Genomic DNA, 14,892 nt, shown 5'->3' with positions numbered 1-14,892 from the left:
AACTCCTCCACATCCGGTCAACTGAGAGGCCACGTCTGCTTATCGCCAGTGGCCGGTTTGTAAGTTAGATGGAGAGTTTTGTTTAACTGAGCATTTTGAAGTTCTGAGGAGAGTCTAAGTGGTCTTTGCTGCTTGCTAGCTAAGTGGAGATCTGTGCGTGTGTGCATGTGTGTGAGGCCACCTTCCAGGCCAGTGAAAGAGCTGACCGCTGCATCTCCTGCTTTATAATCACAGCACAGAGCGCAGGCTCTTCACAAACCCCAACAAAAGGCTCCTTTCAGTATAAACTGTGTATCTTACCGATGATGCTGTCCATCCAGCCAATCACTCAGCTCCTTCAGTGAGCTCTAACGGACTCTAACGGTCCGGGTCTGTCTGAATGATGTTTGTGGACTAAACTGTTTGCAGGAAAGATATGTAGGTTAATAGGTTTGGGAAGTCGCGAAGATGCTCACGTCTGTTCAGAGCTAGCTCACCTGCGTTTCAGATGTTGGATAGACGTGTTAGCCTGCCTCTCTTCTCCACAGTTCCCCGGAGCCACATGGTGGTTTTATGTATTTCTCTTCCCTTTTCTCATAAAGGGGCAGTTTATGAGAACTGATATCGGCTCGTGTGCAGTTTTAATATCCTGGTGAGCTGAGATCTGTTTTGATAGGCCTCAATCAGCGGAAAGAGAAATTCCTCTGAACGCAGAGAGAGCAGCTTTCAGACAAAACCTGACAATTGTGGTGATGCAAGAGCTCCTCAGATGTTCTGTTGATAAAACTCTGTGCTTTCTGTTCTGTTGCTGCACTGCAAGAGATGAATGATCTCTGATGCCTTTCAGACGTGCAACCCTCCGAAACGAATGAAGACCAACTGTTCCTTTGATTTAAGGAACCTTTTCTAAGCCAAATGCAGGATTTTAGAGCTGAGTGACTGAAGGCTGTCTGTACGTGTTTGTGTTCCAGGCCACTAAGCAGTTCTTGGAGGAAATCAATAAGTGGACCAGCCAGCATGGCGTCTCCCCTCTGTCCTGGGATGTGGCTGTAAAGTTCCTGATGGCACGCAAGTTTGATGTCCTTCGAGCCATAGAGCTCTTCCACAGTTACAGGGTATGTGTAGTAGTTGTGTAAAACCTGTGTGTAAAGCCGAAAGACCAACAGTTTCCTTTATTAATTCAAGAGGCTTTAAGTCGGTCATCCTGATACACATTCAATTCAGGTATCTGTACCTGGTGATTAGAACACCTTTGCACTGCTGAATTTAAAGGCACCAGACTAGATAGGTAGAGTTGAGTAAGAGTAACAGCATTGTGTTGCTGTTTCTGTTTACTCCACTGCAGTAAATATAAATTGCGTACCATCTTCCCCACTGATTTTAACCATTTGTTTAGTAAAGATGTGGTGCTCGTAAGACGTATTGTAAAATAAGACTTATGAGGTTATTATGAGTTGAGTTAAGATATATTTAGAAATAGGACTGGGCGATATGATAAATACAATTTCACAATATTTTCACGATAAACATTATTTATCACAATACATTTAATCATAGACTAAATACTGTAATCAGTAGCAACAGATACTCAGAGATTCCCATTCAAAATTCATGATTTTTATTCAACATCTGCTGCACTTCATCTCATTAAACCAGTCTAATCACACTGTTACTAATGAAACTTGCAGTTGATCAGTGTTTACTAAGCATTAACAATATCCTGTATATTTAGAAAAGCATATGTGTATCACAAGAACATAATTTATTACGATATGATAAAATATCGGCATACTGTCCAGCCCTGTTGGGAAGTCATTGACACGCACCTTCAGATATTTTCAAATAGTTTGTGACTATAGGGGTAAATATAGACTCCTGTTACATGGTGGAAATTGACTTTAGTGTTTGTCATCGGCCTGCTTGAGTCTCACAATCAAGAATCAAGTTTTTTTTTTTTTTTTTTTTTTTACTTTTCAATAGCCTGAGCTGTCTCTTATCAAATTGATAATACTCTCAAAATAGTAAGCATGCGGTAGTGAAACTACATACAGAAGGGTAATCGCAGCGGCTAACGTTACTTACTTGAAATGCTTTCAAACTGAAGCTAGAATGATCAGAAGAAGCATGAGTGAAACTAAGACAGTGGATGTAGATAACTGATCTTTCAACTCTTTTCTTTTAAGTTTCGAGTTTTGAGTTTGCCTAAAAAGGTTAAAAGACATCAACTGTTAGTTAATTAGCTCATACATGCTACCCTGCTAATTCTTTATGCCTTATACATAATGAAATGACTAAGCTGTTAATTTTGTGTCGTTGTAGCTCTGCTGAAACGAAGGGGGTTTTGCTGCAGTGGAAGAAAGAGCTAGTAATTCAGAATCAAATCAGCCTTAACCAGAGTCATTATGGGGGAGAGAATGGAAAGTTCCCAAAGCTTTTGTTCGCTCTCTAATTGCTTTAATAGCCATCAGTACGTGGCTGGATTCTGCAAGCTGAATTAGGCCTGGGGAGCTTCTTGGGCCGTCTGTGCGAGCCTGGATCAGCAATCATGGGTGTTCCTGTCCCACAAGAGAGCCTGCAAGGGCGTTTCAGATCATGTCTCCGAGAGCTTATGCTCATAATGGAGCTACTGTCCAAAGGGCTATGAAGACACAGGATGCTCAGCTCAGTTTTACTGCTATGCTATTCCATTATTGGCCCTGTATTTATCACCCAGTGTCAGAAATATGCTAGTAAACTGAATTTGATCAATGTGATCAATGATAAGAACCTTGGTCATGAAGCCACAGTGTACATGCATTTGCTCCACTACTAGAGGTCAGACTAAAGCTGTATCTCGTGGCTGTTCAAGCTATGTTTCTTAACCGTTACAATGCGAACAATAAATGCATGTTTCCTTTCTGAGAATTGGAAGGACCTAACTGGTGTACTCTTCCAGCCCTTCACTCAGCCACAGTCCTTCACTTACAGCACAAAACCACCAAGTCACAAACAGCTGTGAGTACGCATAATACTGCGGCACCAGCATTGGTAATAAAATGTCACCTTAATTGTGATGTAAGGTGCAATTATGTGGTATTGCATGCTACAATAAGCCATGGCGTTTGTACAACCCACTTATGATGTCTTTTTCAGTGCTCCTGCAGACACATTTGGATGTCTGGAGTGCCTACCAGCTTCCTATATAATAAGCAGTATTATTAGAGTCATTTATTAGCATTATACCTCTCTCCATCTAAGTAGCACCACCCTTGTGAAGGCAGAGTTTCAAAAGGCAGCTGCTGGTGAAAACTATCCGATTGGGATGTTAAATTCTATTGATTGATGGATGGATAATGAGGTAGACGGCAGAAAATGAGAACAAATATGCATCATATTGGTGTATATTGATCATGATTTGAGTAGTTAGAAACCTAATGATTGGCAGGTACAGCTGAGAAAGGTATGTGAACTCAAGGCGAAGTAAACGTTAGCAAGGTAGTGCAAATGTGGGGTGTGGACATGTGGACATGTACTGTTTTAGTATGCGGGTAGAGATAACCTTTAACCAGGGTGCATACAATTCACTAAGTAGTGCTGCGTCGTACAGGAATTTTGCCTCCGCTCAAAATCTGTTCTTCCACTGGTGCGATAGCTCATGTGCCTCAGGATGTTGCAACACATGACTACTACCTCTCGTCCTTTCTTTAAGCATAAGGGATATAAAGTACATTGTCCACCTTCATTTAAAACAATAGAAAAAAAGAACAAAAAAAAAAACCCTCTGAAAACTCAGGTAACACACTGCCGCCCCTCTTACTCTGACTGGACTGAGTACTCTACAATAAGTGGCACTCTACACCAGCATAATTTGTAAACAGAGATTTTAATCAGATCATTGAATAGTATGTGCATATAAACACCTCAGTCTGAATGTATAATTGGACTAGAGAAAATCTTTGCATGTAAACCTGCAGGACTTTATTGGGCATGAGTGCATAATTAATAATACTAATTTCAGATGCTAATAGCTTGTGTAAATGTATATGTCCAGTGAGAGAAATGAAGGGGAGGCAAATGTCAAGCTGAGTAATTTTGTTGTCCTCCTCTCGTGGCAGGAGACGCGTCTGAGGGAAGGCATCGTCAAACTACAGCCACAGGAAGAACCACTGCGCTCTGAGCTACTCAGCGGCAAGTTCACCATCTTGGTGAGTACAAAATTAACAGCATTTGCTTTAGTGAATATATGAAACCTATTAGCCAATTGCACTGAGAGGACACCATGAGAGGACAGAAACACTATTTGAGAAGACTTTGGAGTAATTAGTGTTTTTGTTACAGTGTTATAACTATGCTAAGGTGTACAGCTTCTGTGAGCTTCTGTAAACCAGCCATTTATTAGCCCTTAAAAGTAAATCTTTTTTTTTCATTCTGATGTCAAATAACAGAATTGTTAGTGGGTATTTTTTTTTTTACATCTAAACATTTTTCACCCCAACCAAATTCCCATATTTACTATTTATACAACAAAGAACTTTGATTGAAGGAAAAGTATGATTGTCCAGTTGCATATTATATTAATGAGATTAGCTGGGAGGGCGGGTGGAGGGAAGAGTATAACATGAGCACGCTGAAGTGGGTTGTGGCTTGATTCTGGTTGTTTGCACACCTTTTAACCTATTGAAACAAACTACATGAGATATAATAATTCAATTTGTCCATTGTTTGTCACTTTGTTTTTGATATCTCATTGTTACACCCCTTTGGTCCTCTGCCCATTTCTGGCGGGGTCTTCTCTCAACAATATTAAAACAAAATTAGTTGGTAATTTAATTAATAGGCTCCCCCTAACACGCTTTGAGCCCCCTTCGCCATCATGGCACACGTGAATTTTGGAAGTTGAGAGATACAGAACCAGCACTAAAAATGAAAGAAGCATGGACTGAGGCGATAGAGGAGTATTCTTACAGGATTTTATGATACTGAAACTCTGGTTACTTAGCATTATGCAGTTCTCATGAGCATTGTCTTGCCCGCTTCACCTAAGTTGCATAGTCCAGTTAGCAGCGTCCCGAACCCAGATTAGCAATGATTGAGACGCTGTTCTCACTATTACAACTCTTAACTCTTATTTGAAGGTAAAAATGCTACATGGTGTTGCTTTAAGGCCTGTGGGCATCCAGCCCTTGAATTGAGATCCGTGAGCTCTCTGTGAAAAAGAGCATGATTATGTCAGGAGTTAGGGTAACTAATTTGTGATGGGGCTTTATGATTGACAGATCTAGTAGGATTAAAATTAAGATTGTGATAAAAGGTCATTTAAGGCCATTTCTTTTGTGGACAGTTCAATTTCCACAACAGTCCAAGCTCAATTCCTCAATTGCTCACAGTTAGCAAGATGTAATGCTCCAGTGAGATAACCGAAAGGGATACGGGTGGGTGTGAGGGTAAACAAATGTGTTACTGAAATTTATCACAGTTTGTGGAAGACTCTGATTCATTCGAACACTCCCTTTGTCAGGAATGTCTGAGGTGGATGAGCATGCTCCAGCCATGCAGTTCGAATGTAGATGGATTTGTCAGGGTGTGTCAGGGAGCAGGATGACGATGACTGTGATGGTGATGATTACCATCCTGATTAATGTAGCACTGCAGTGCTGCTGTTGGGTTTGTGTGTGTGTGGTCCTTCCGACAGCAACCTGCAGTAAGCTGTAATTCTCAAAGCAGAAGAGTTCATTCATGTCCATTCACAAAGCCTGTAATGTACCTGAGCGACAGTGATCCCTCTCTTCTCCCTGTTCCTGGATCGATCAGTCGAGCTGCTCTCTTCCTCTCCCCTCCACATCCTGCCAGCCGTATTTATAGCCCATATCCTCTGTAATAGACTCCTGACTTCAGCCCGCTAGGTCAGTGTTTCCCAAACAGCTATCCAGGAACAGTGAAGGCAGATCTACAGCAAAATGCTTGCCGTAGTCACATCATGTGCATAAGGCAGTTATATGCCAGTCAATGAGCAGAAAATAACATTGTTGAGTGTTGAATGTGTCTATTTATTTGATTGATTTTTTCCTTATGGCTTTTGTTTTGTGTCATATGCTGATATCAGATGCTCATGATGTTTTGAGCTGCTAAAAAAGGGGCATGCTCTCGAAGTGTTCTCTGGTCTAGGCTTTTAAAGCTTGTCTTGGAAATCAGCAGTTAGACCAGCTGTCTCCCTCTGCTGTTTCTCTCAGTCTTTGCTACTCTGCCTCCCTGTGGACATATCAAGAACATCACTTCTAATACTTGGATGTTATGATGTCATTTTCAGTGATGTCATTTATTATAATTAGTTGCAGGATGTTGTTTTTATATTAAATGTTGAGGAGTGGAGCACCTACTTGGCACCAGGAGGAGTTGAGGATAACCTCCTGACCCCTGTGGTCTATTGGTTCTGAAGGTCAAGGCCCAAAATCGGCCTACCGTGTGTATCTGTGTGTCTGTTCTATCTAAAGCTGTACTTTCTTCTCTTTAGGGTGTAAGGGACCCTTCAGGAGCCTCTATAGCTCTGTACACAGCAAAGCTGCACCACCCCAATAAAACAGGCAACCATGTGGTCCTACAGGCTCTGTTCTACCTGCTGGACAGAGCAGTAGAGAGGTGAGTGCACCTGTCAGTCATCCAGAGTCTACCTTTGTGACAAAGCATTTATAAATATGCACTCTTGGTGTATTCTTCTCAGAGCGTGCGTCCAAGTAGTATGCATAAATAATGGCTCATTTTCAGCTCTCTCTTGCTATCCCCCCCACAGCTTTGAGACCCAGAGGAATGGTCTAGTGTTCATCTATGACATGGCAGGATCCAACTATACCAACTTTGAGCTGGACCTAAGCAAGAAGATTCTCAATCTACTTAAGGTTCTTTACATTTTCTCAAGCATTCCGACAAATATATATCAGTTGTCCCGCAATAACCTTGTATCTCCAAACTGACCCTTCTATAAGACAAGGAAAACCCTTATATATATACGTCAATGTAAAAGGATTTTAGTCATTTTGGAGCATTTCTATTGGTCCACTCTTCATGATCTTCGGACTCAACCTGAAGAACAACTGCCAGATTCACATTATGCTAAAATGTAAAACAAAAAAAAATTGGAGATGCAAGGTTTCTATGTGACCGTGTGATCTGGAGAACTGTTTGGTAGTAATAGTTATTACTTTGAGGTTGCTGGGTCTTTTCCTTTTAAAGTGAAGAAAATGGAATGATGGTTGGTAGGATATTAAACCATAACCATCTCATTTTCATCACCATTATTTTGCAAAAATTATTTCTGCAAAAAACGAACCCTGTTAAGCATTCATATACTGCATGTGGCAGCCAGATTCTGCTTACTAATGAGCACAGTGTTGTCTGTGTCTGCATGCAGGGTGCATTTCCTGCTCGACTGAAGAAGGTGTTCATAGTCGGAGCCCCAGTCTGGTTTCGAGTGCCCTACAACCTGCTGAGTCTGCTGCTAAAAGAGAAACTTAGAGAAAGGGTCAGTACATATCGACCGTATCACTGTAATACAGAGAACCTTCATATGTTCCTTTCATTCGTTCTTTTCTAATCCTCTTAGTCCTTTACAGCTCCTTTAAGTAGTTTTCTGCTCAATCTGCTTTTTAGGTCCAAATGGTGAAGATGACTGACCTCCGGCAGCACCTTCCAAGAGACTGCTTGCCCGAGCACCTCGGCGGTTGCCTTGCTCTAGATGTTCACGGCTGGAACCAGCGGCTGCTGGCAGAGCAGAACGGACTGGTAGACCCTGTCGATGAACTGGTGGGCATCCCGCTGGACGAGTCCTCTGTGCACGCGCCAGGCCCTGAGGCCATGCGGCTGCCAGAATTTGTGGCACACCTGGCTCGAGCCCAACGCAGTGGCATCTACCAGGAGTACGAGGAGCTCCGTAAAGAGCAGCCTCCTGGAACTTTCCACTGCGCACTGTGAGTAGCGCTGCTCAGGAAAGTACAGTATTGTCAGTGAGAATGAATATTTATAGCAACCAATAAATTACCAGTATTCCATTAATTTTATCTTTACTAAGCTTCTAAGGATAAATGTTGTTTTAATTATTAATAGGAAGAATTATGTGTAGAATATTTAATTTAACAACATGTAAATGCAATATACAAACTTAATGTGCAGCTTAATGTGAAGCAAAGTAAAAAAAATTAAACACAGCTAACCGGATATCACTCTCTAGAGTACATCACTCAACCCAGTACAGTGAGTATCAGAATACAGCAGAGCTAACAAACACCACTAACCACACAAAACCGCAAATAGTGCAGACTATATTTAGCCACCACAGAAGGTACAGCAGCAACAGTCAAAAAACTAAAGGAATCGCATCAAAGTCATAGCATTTGTAGCTTTAGATAAGCAGCCCTTTTAGGTTGGGTTTCCACTTTAAGCTGCACAGTGCAGTTCTGTACTCTTTCAGCTGGTGCCTAGTTTGGTGACGTTGTGGCTGATTCCAAAAAGTTAAGGACATGTCGTGGAGAGACGATGCAAAAACGTTACAGAAACTCTGCACGATGATGCATCACCAAAAGATTGCATGGAATTCAAAATAATCAGAGATTGACATAGGCCACAAAAATGCTGATCAGTCCATCTCTTGTCCTAATAACTGGATTCGCCACAGCATAGTTGAATGTTGAATAAAAATGATTGTGTTTTATAGAGTTCTTACAATTTTTTTGTTTACAAAATATGGCTCTACTTGTACTGTTCTGTCTGGTCTGTTTCAATTTACCAGCCCACAGAAAAACATTTGTTTATTGTAGTGTGAAATTAGCATTGTTTAATGTTGCCCACCCCTGAGCCCACTTGTAGGCTTCCTTGTCCATTCATTAGTGTCTCGGGGTGTCTCTCTGCATGTAGCCATATTTGCTAGAGTGTTACCTTCAAGAAAAGCAATGCTTTCTGATGAGAATCCCTGACTGTTTTACACCGGCAGGGCTGCTTACAATCAGGAGAGGAATCGCTATGGTGATGTTCTTTGCCTTGACCAAACTCGTGTTCATCTGAAAGGCAGAAGGAATGAGGTGTGTATGAAACCTTGAAGTTCTAGGTCTTGCTTTTATTGGTTTACTTTTCAAGAATACGACAGTGTGAAATATTAGCACCGCTCATATGGAGAAGTGCAGCCGTATCTAATTCCATTGTAAATGACTGTTCTGTTCTCAGAGATCTGACTACATCAATGCCAGCTTCATGGATGGCTACAAGCAGAAGAATGCGTACATTGGAACTCAAGGTAAAATCAGAACAACTGTTGAATGTTCGAACTAGACGTTGGTGCCTGCTTTGTAGGCTATTGTGTGGTGGTTTGTTTTTTAGTTCAAATAAAGGTTGACTCTCTGCACAGGCCCGCTGGAGAAAACATACGGAGATTTCTGGAGAATGGTGTGGGAGCAAAGTGTGCTGGTCATTGTCATGACAACAAGGTGAGACATGAGTCATGCACACATACACGCATAGCTGGAAATGGCTGTCCAGTTCTGTTTTTTTTCCACATTGGATCTGACTGCTTCAAAGAGTTTCCTGGTTCAGTACGAAATGAGCAATGAGCATGTCTTGACGTTATTGTATTGTTTCTGTGTGTAGGACTGATGAGGGTGGCAGAAGGAAATGTGGACAGTACTGGCCTCTGCAGGAAGGAGGCCAGGAGGTGTACGGACACATGGCTGTGGTCAACCAGAGAGTAGACAACCATTCTCATTACAATCAGACCACTTTGGAGCTGCATAACACTGAGGTAACACATACACACACACACACACACACACAAACACAACTGAATGGAATAATCGGAAAACATGGAGATGTTTGTCAGTACTGGATGTTTAGATTGTAAGCAGTTTCAGTAAGTCAGAGAAAACGGGTGACCTTGGTGAATGTTGCTGGTCGAGCAGGAAAGTATAATTGTTTCTGTGACGTGTGTCCAGAGATTACTACATCTCTGAAATTCCCCGAGGTGAGAGCAGATGGAAGCAGTAGTGAAATCTATTGTAGTACCTTGTAGAGACCAAGCGGATTGTCTTGATCAGAGTTCTTCTCCTTTTCTTTTGATCAGACCTGTGAGCAGAGACAAGTGACTCACTTCCAGTTTCTGAGCTGGCCTGACTACGGCGTACCCTCCTCTGCACTCTCGTTGCTTGACTTCTTGGGTGCGGTGAAGAGGCAGCAGAAGAGAGCAGTGAAAGCTCTGGGCTCGCAGTGGAGGGGTCATCCTCTGGGACCGCCCTTGGTTGTCCACTGCAGTGCAGGCATCGGCAGGACTGGTAAATAACTACTTACTCACAGCCAGGATCTAAAAAGAATAAAACAAACCTTTTTTTTGGAGATACATTACGAATAATATTCCATACTATAGTTATGAACATGTTTTTTTACAAAATTAAACAAGACAATAATTTCATGCTGCATTATAGAGTGACAAAGTTTTGGTCTCAAAAAGGAATTTAAAGTACTCAATGTAACTTTTTGGAGGATAATTGTGTAATTGTTTTTATATTAATCCAACTATTTTACCAATTGATAAACTAGTCATTAGTGGCTGCCCTATGTTACTGGCAGCGTAAAGTGAGTTTACGTCACTTTCATGCCAACTTCTGTGTTATTTCACAACTGAAAACAATACAAAAAATATTATCATATAAATGAGATATTTGCCATATCCTACATCATGTATATCATGTAATTAGATACCGTCCTAATTTTTACCTTAATACAGCACACTAACTCTAGCCCTCACTTTTTCTGTATACAATAATACTGATCACTTATTTATATATATTTAAACCAATGAAGTTGTATAAACCAACGAAGCACTGAAACAGCTGGAAATTTAAGCTTTAAATGGAGTGTTTTGACATTTTATGTTGATACCATAGACTTTAGTGAGAGAGATGGATAAAGATAGTGTTTTCCTCATTTTTTGGGAGAAGTTCACATTGCATATATGAATAAACAAGCTAAACGTTGTGTATTTTAAGGTCCCAAGTTCACACATTTTTAATTAGAATCCAATGCAACATATTAAAGGTTCTATTTTATGCACAGAAAATTATAATAAGTAATGGATAAAACATTTTAATATAAGCTGAGCTGAAAGTAAAGTTAGTTTTATGTAGTAAAGTATTATGATGATTCCTGATCACCATAGCCTGTGTGTTGTGATGTCAGATCACCTGCGAAACCTAGGATTTGAAGCTTGGAATCAGGTTGAAGCGAATGATTAATTCTCGCTGAAGAATCAAAATAGTGCCAATATTGCGAATAGGCCATAGTCTTAAAGACCTTCTCATTTTAAACGCTCCACAGTGTGCTGATGCTGAGGGTCAGTTCAAAAAGCCGAACAGCCCAAGTTATCAGTGTTGTCAGTTAAGGTGGTAGTTTTGAAGTAGTTTGAAGTGTCCTTTCTCCTTTTCTTTTGGCAGGTACGTTTTGTGCGTTGGATATATGTCTGTCTCAGCTGCAGGAGGTTGGGACTCTGAACGTGTGTCAGACGGTGAGACGTATGAGAATGCAGCGTGCCTTCAGCATCCAAACACCAGAACAGTATTACTTCTGCCATACTGCTATCCTAGAGCACGCCCAGCGACAGGGACTGCTCTCAACCAATCAGTGAGAGACCGAATCTGCTTTTCTGTACATCAGTGAAGGACCGCGGCTGCACTCTGCCAATCGCTGACGCTCAGATCGCTCTTAGCCATTCAGTGGGCTGTTTGCTATGACGGTCCCTGAAGGAATCTTTCTACGACCCGCCTGTCTGACTGATGTCCACTCCAAGCACAGTCATTGTGACTCTCTTTTTAAAATTGGTGTATAAAGTGCCACAGTCATAGCAATCATAACCTACACTGTTTGCCAAGAGATCTGAATCTCTGCCGGATGCATCTGAAGACTCCAGGGGGTCCAGCTATCTGTCTAATAGCCGATCAGTAATGCTGTGTTCATGCTGTTTGTGATTGATTGAATGTTCATAAGCAAGTGACCTCTAACCTACTGCTCAACAGAGCCTTCACGTCTTTTCCAGCACTAAAACAGCTGCAGTCTAAAATGATGTCAGAATAACGCTGGTGAGTTGAATTCACAGATGCAGCTCCAGTCTCAGCCAAGTGGCCTAACCCTGTTTGTTTGGTCATTTGACAGTTTGTCGGTTTTGGCTGATGCCACACACTGTCCAAAATATAGGATCATAGCCAGTGGTGTGTTTTGAATAACCTCAAAACGTTATAATTACTTGATCTCTTCTGATGGACCTTCTGAGGGACCAGCTGTACTCCTCTGAACCCCAAATCTACACTAATGTCATGTCTCTGTTGTGTTGATGCTCGCACAGCTGAAAGTCTGTCTACCAAAACAGTTACTCTATGTACCAGTGTGATTGTATTGCCAACAAATGGGCCTCTACTAATGCTAAAAAAATCCTCATGCTAATACTTTTTTTTTATTATTATTATTATTATTATTATTATTCATTTATTCAAATGTTTTAGGTGCTCCATTTTAGCTTTTTTGGTACCCCCTTCTCAGGAAAGGGTTTTAACAGGCTTTGTGAATTGAGCTTGGGTTGTGTAGGCATGCTGTGATGTGCTTTCTAAGGGCGCTTTTACACCTACAGTTAGTTTGTTCTGGTCCGAATCAGTTACCAAATTCATAAAATTGGAGCGTTTTCACTTTGGTTTGTTTTCAGACTAGGGAGTAAATACAGGAAGGAGGCTTGTGTTATGGTCTAGTGCACATTTCTGTACAAATGGAACAGCAGCATACAAGAGGACACCTGTTAGTTGGGTCTGCTCAAGGTCAGATCATGTTCACACCAACCGAACCGCTCCAGTTTTCGATAGGGATCAGATCAGGCCGTCTCTTCATGAAAGTATAATTACTGTATTCACACTTGTTCACACGAGCCAGACTCAAAAGTGCAGGTGTGAAAACGCCCTCAAATTTTAAACTGGCAGCATCTTCTACTCAACTCTCAAATTTCAAAGCAGTTCCACCTGAGGAGAACGGAACAACTGACAAGCAGTACAGAGAAAAAACACTTCTGCATGTTTTAAGTAAGCTCCAAGCAATGGGAATGATGCAGCCAACACATGACCTGTGCAGGTTAAATGGTTGATTTGGCAACAGTAAATTGACCCAAATGAACCATCTAGAAACTGCAGCATATTGGGTTCATATTGTCCCTCTTTGCTGAGGAATATTTAATTATAGGATTCCCATTTATTATCTTACGTTCTCCAATTCCAGGTGTGGAGAGTTCCCGACAGGCTTGGAGCTCTTCAACACGTGTGAAAGGAGGTCTAGGGTAGTCTTGGCTTGGTGTGCCACCTGAAGACAAGATGGTTAAGATCGAGACTGTCTGTCTGTTTTATCTTTTTTTTTGCTTGAGTGATCCTTAATTACTTGCATTGTTTCTTGGGAGTCATTTTCCATAAATCACGTTAAAAGGCACAGTGTAATTTCTAAATATGTACTAGAATGATATATTGTCTGTCTTTTTTTTAAACAGAAAAGGCTAAATATAGACAACTGAAATATTGTGACCGTTCAGATCCGGTGTAGATTCGAGGCAGAAACGTGATCAATATTTTTAGAATTCCTCACAAAATGGTGTAGACATTTCCTTAGAGTTGCCCCTGTCATTGTTACCAATATGGGAGGGCTTTTTCCCTATACGGTCCACATGGCAATTTCTTGAAAACACACAAACACACAAGAAGATGAAGAGTCATTCATTTATAAATGTATGATTTCTCAAGATCATGGTCACAAAAAACAAAAGGTGGTGTGTGTGAATACAGATGTTGCTTTCCCTATTTGGACCAGAGAGCAGTGTTTGAGTTGTGCTCTGTGTCTACATGACTATGTGAATGCTGTTGCTACTGTCAAGGTAAACCGATCTACAAGTCTGCCCTGCTTACTAACATCTAACTCGTGTGTAAAATAGGCCTTTAACTATGCGAAAGCACTTTTACCCAGGTGTCCGCTATGTGCATTCACTGACATCATTAACAGTAGAGGATTTTAACACCACACGGTCCATAAGTAATGTGCTGTGGTGTGACCTGCAATACTTGTGAATTGCGAAATCTGCAAGTTCAGTGGTCTGTAAGACCGTCGTGATGTTGATCGTGTGTTCGGGTGTTTACAGTTAGCTTCAAGAGCTGTATCATTTCACAGTATCACACTTTTTTTTTTTTTTTTTTGGTCCTTGGATATGTGAGCCTTTGCTACTGAATTCATATTGAATTTGCTTGTAGTGAAGCATCTGTTGAACCAAACCCTTGTATGCACTCATGATTCTGGAACCGTTAGCTGTTGAAACGATGGACACGAAATGTGACTGATTTTTTTTTTTCTTTTCTATTATATTCAGCAGACGTCTGTGTCCTTACATGTTATTCCATTTGCAAATAGCTACTTTATATTTTCTCATTCTGTAACTCCTTCATTTGTATGACCTATGCTAATATAATCGAGCTATGTAATCCATAATGCCATGGTGTTCACGCATATACATGTTGAACCCTTCACTTTGTGACCAAGTATTTTTATTCTGAAAGACTTCTGTGACATGAGGCAGCCACACATGAGAGATGGTAGAGAATGGTGTTGCATGCTGCTTTGGCAGAACGGAGTCCTGTTCCCTGACTCGGGGACGCCCCGTTCAGCAAGTAGAACCATGTAAAATATGACCGTTTAAATGATGATTAAAAGGAACTATCATTTCTTCACACTGAGCGTTTGACTCTTTCATAGTGAGCCTGATTCTGCTACTCTTCTCTATACTGACACTACTACTCCTTAGACAGCAAACTTCTTATAATTACAAAAAAAAAAACCAAAAAAAAAAAACTTGGTCTGTGGGTCAAGAAATAATGGGTTCTATATTCTATA

The 14,892-nt window shown here is 41.0% G+C and overlaps 1 protein-coding gene across 3 annotated transcripts in view; it reads left to right on the top strand.

Moving 5' to 3' along the window:
• Positions 1–14,731, top strand: part of ptpn9a (protein tyrosine phosphatase non-receptor type 9a) — a 19,359-nt gene extending 4,628 nt beyond the window's left edge. For all 3 annotated transcript variants that reach the window (XM_072672407.1, XM_072672406.1, XM_072672409.1), the window contains exons 3-14: positions 951–1,094; positions 4,074–4,163; positions 6,470–6,594; positions 6,746–6,851; positions 7,364–7,474; positions 7,603–7,919; positions 8,939–9,026; positions 9,169–9,238; positions 9,350–9,428; positions 9,589–9,739; positions 10,058–10,265; positions 11,424–14,731. In XM_072672407.1, the coding sequence (XP_072528508.1) occupies positions 951–1,094; positions 4,074–4,163; positions 6,470–6,594; positions 6,746–6,851; positions 7,364–7,474; positions 7,603–7,919; positions 8,939–9,026; positions 9,169–9,238; positions 9,350–9,428; positions 9,589–9,739; positions 10,058–10,265; positions 11,424–11,614 (1,680 nt within the window). In that variant the 3' untranslated portion in view covers positions 11,615–14,731. The remainder of the gene's footprint in view (positions 1–950; positions 1,095–4,073; positions 4,164–6,469; positions 6,595–6,745; positions 6,852–7,363; positions 7,475–7,602; positions 7,920–8,938; positions 9,027–9,168; positions 9,239–9,349; positions 9,429–9,588; positions 9,740–10,057; positions 10,266–11,423) is intronic.
• The last annotated feature ends 161 nt before the right edge of the window (positions 14,732–14,892 follow it).

This window comes from Salminus brasiliensis, chromosome 2, assembly GCF_030463535.1.
Source record: "Salminus brasiliensis chromosome 2, fSalBra1.hap2, whole genome shotgun sequence".
In the NCBI taxonomy this organism is placed as follows: Eukaryota; Metazoa; Chordata; class Actinopteri; order Characiformes; family Bryconidae; genus Salminus; species Salminus brasiliensis.
The sequence above is the reverse complement of the archived record's forward strand: the minus strand, read 5'-3'. Positions and strand labels throughout refer to the sequence as shown.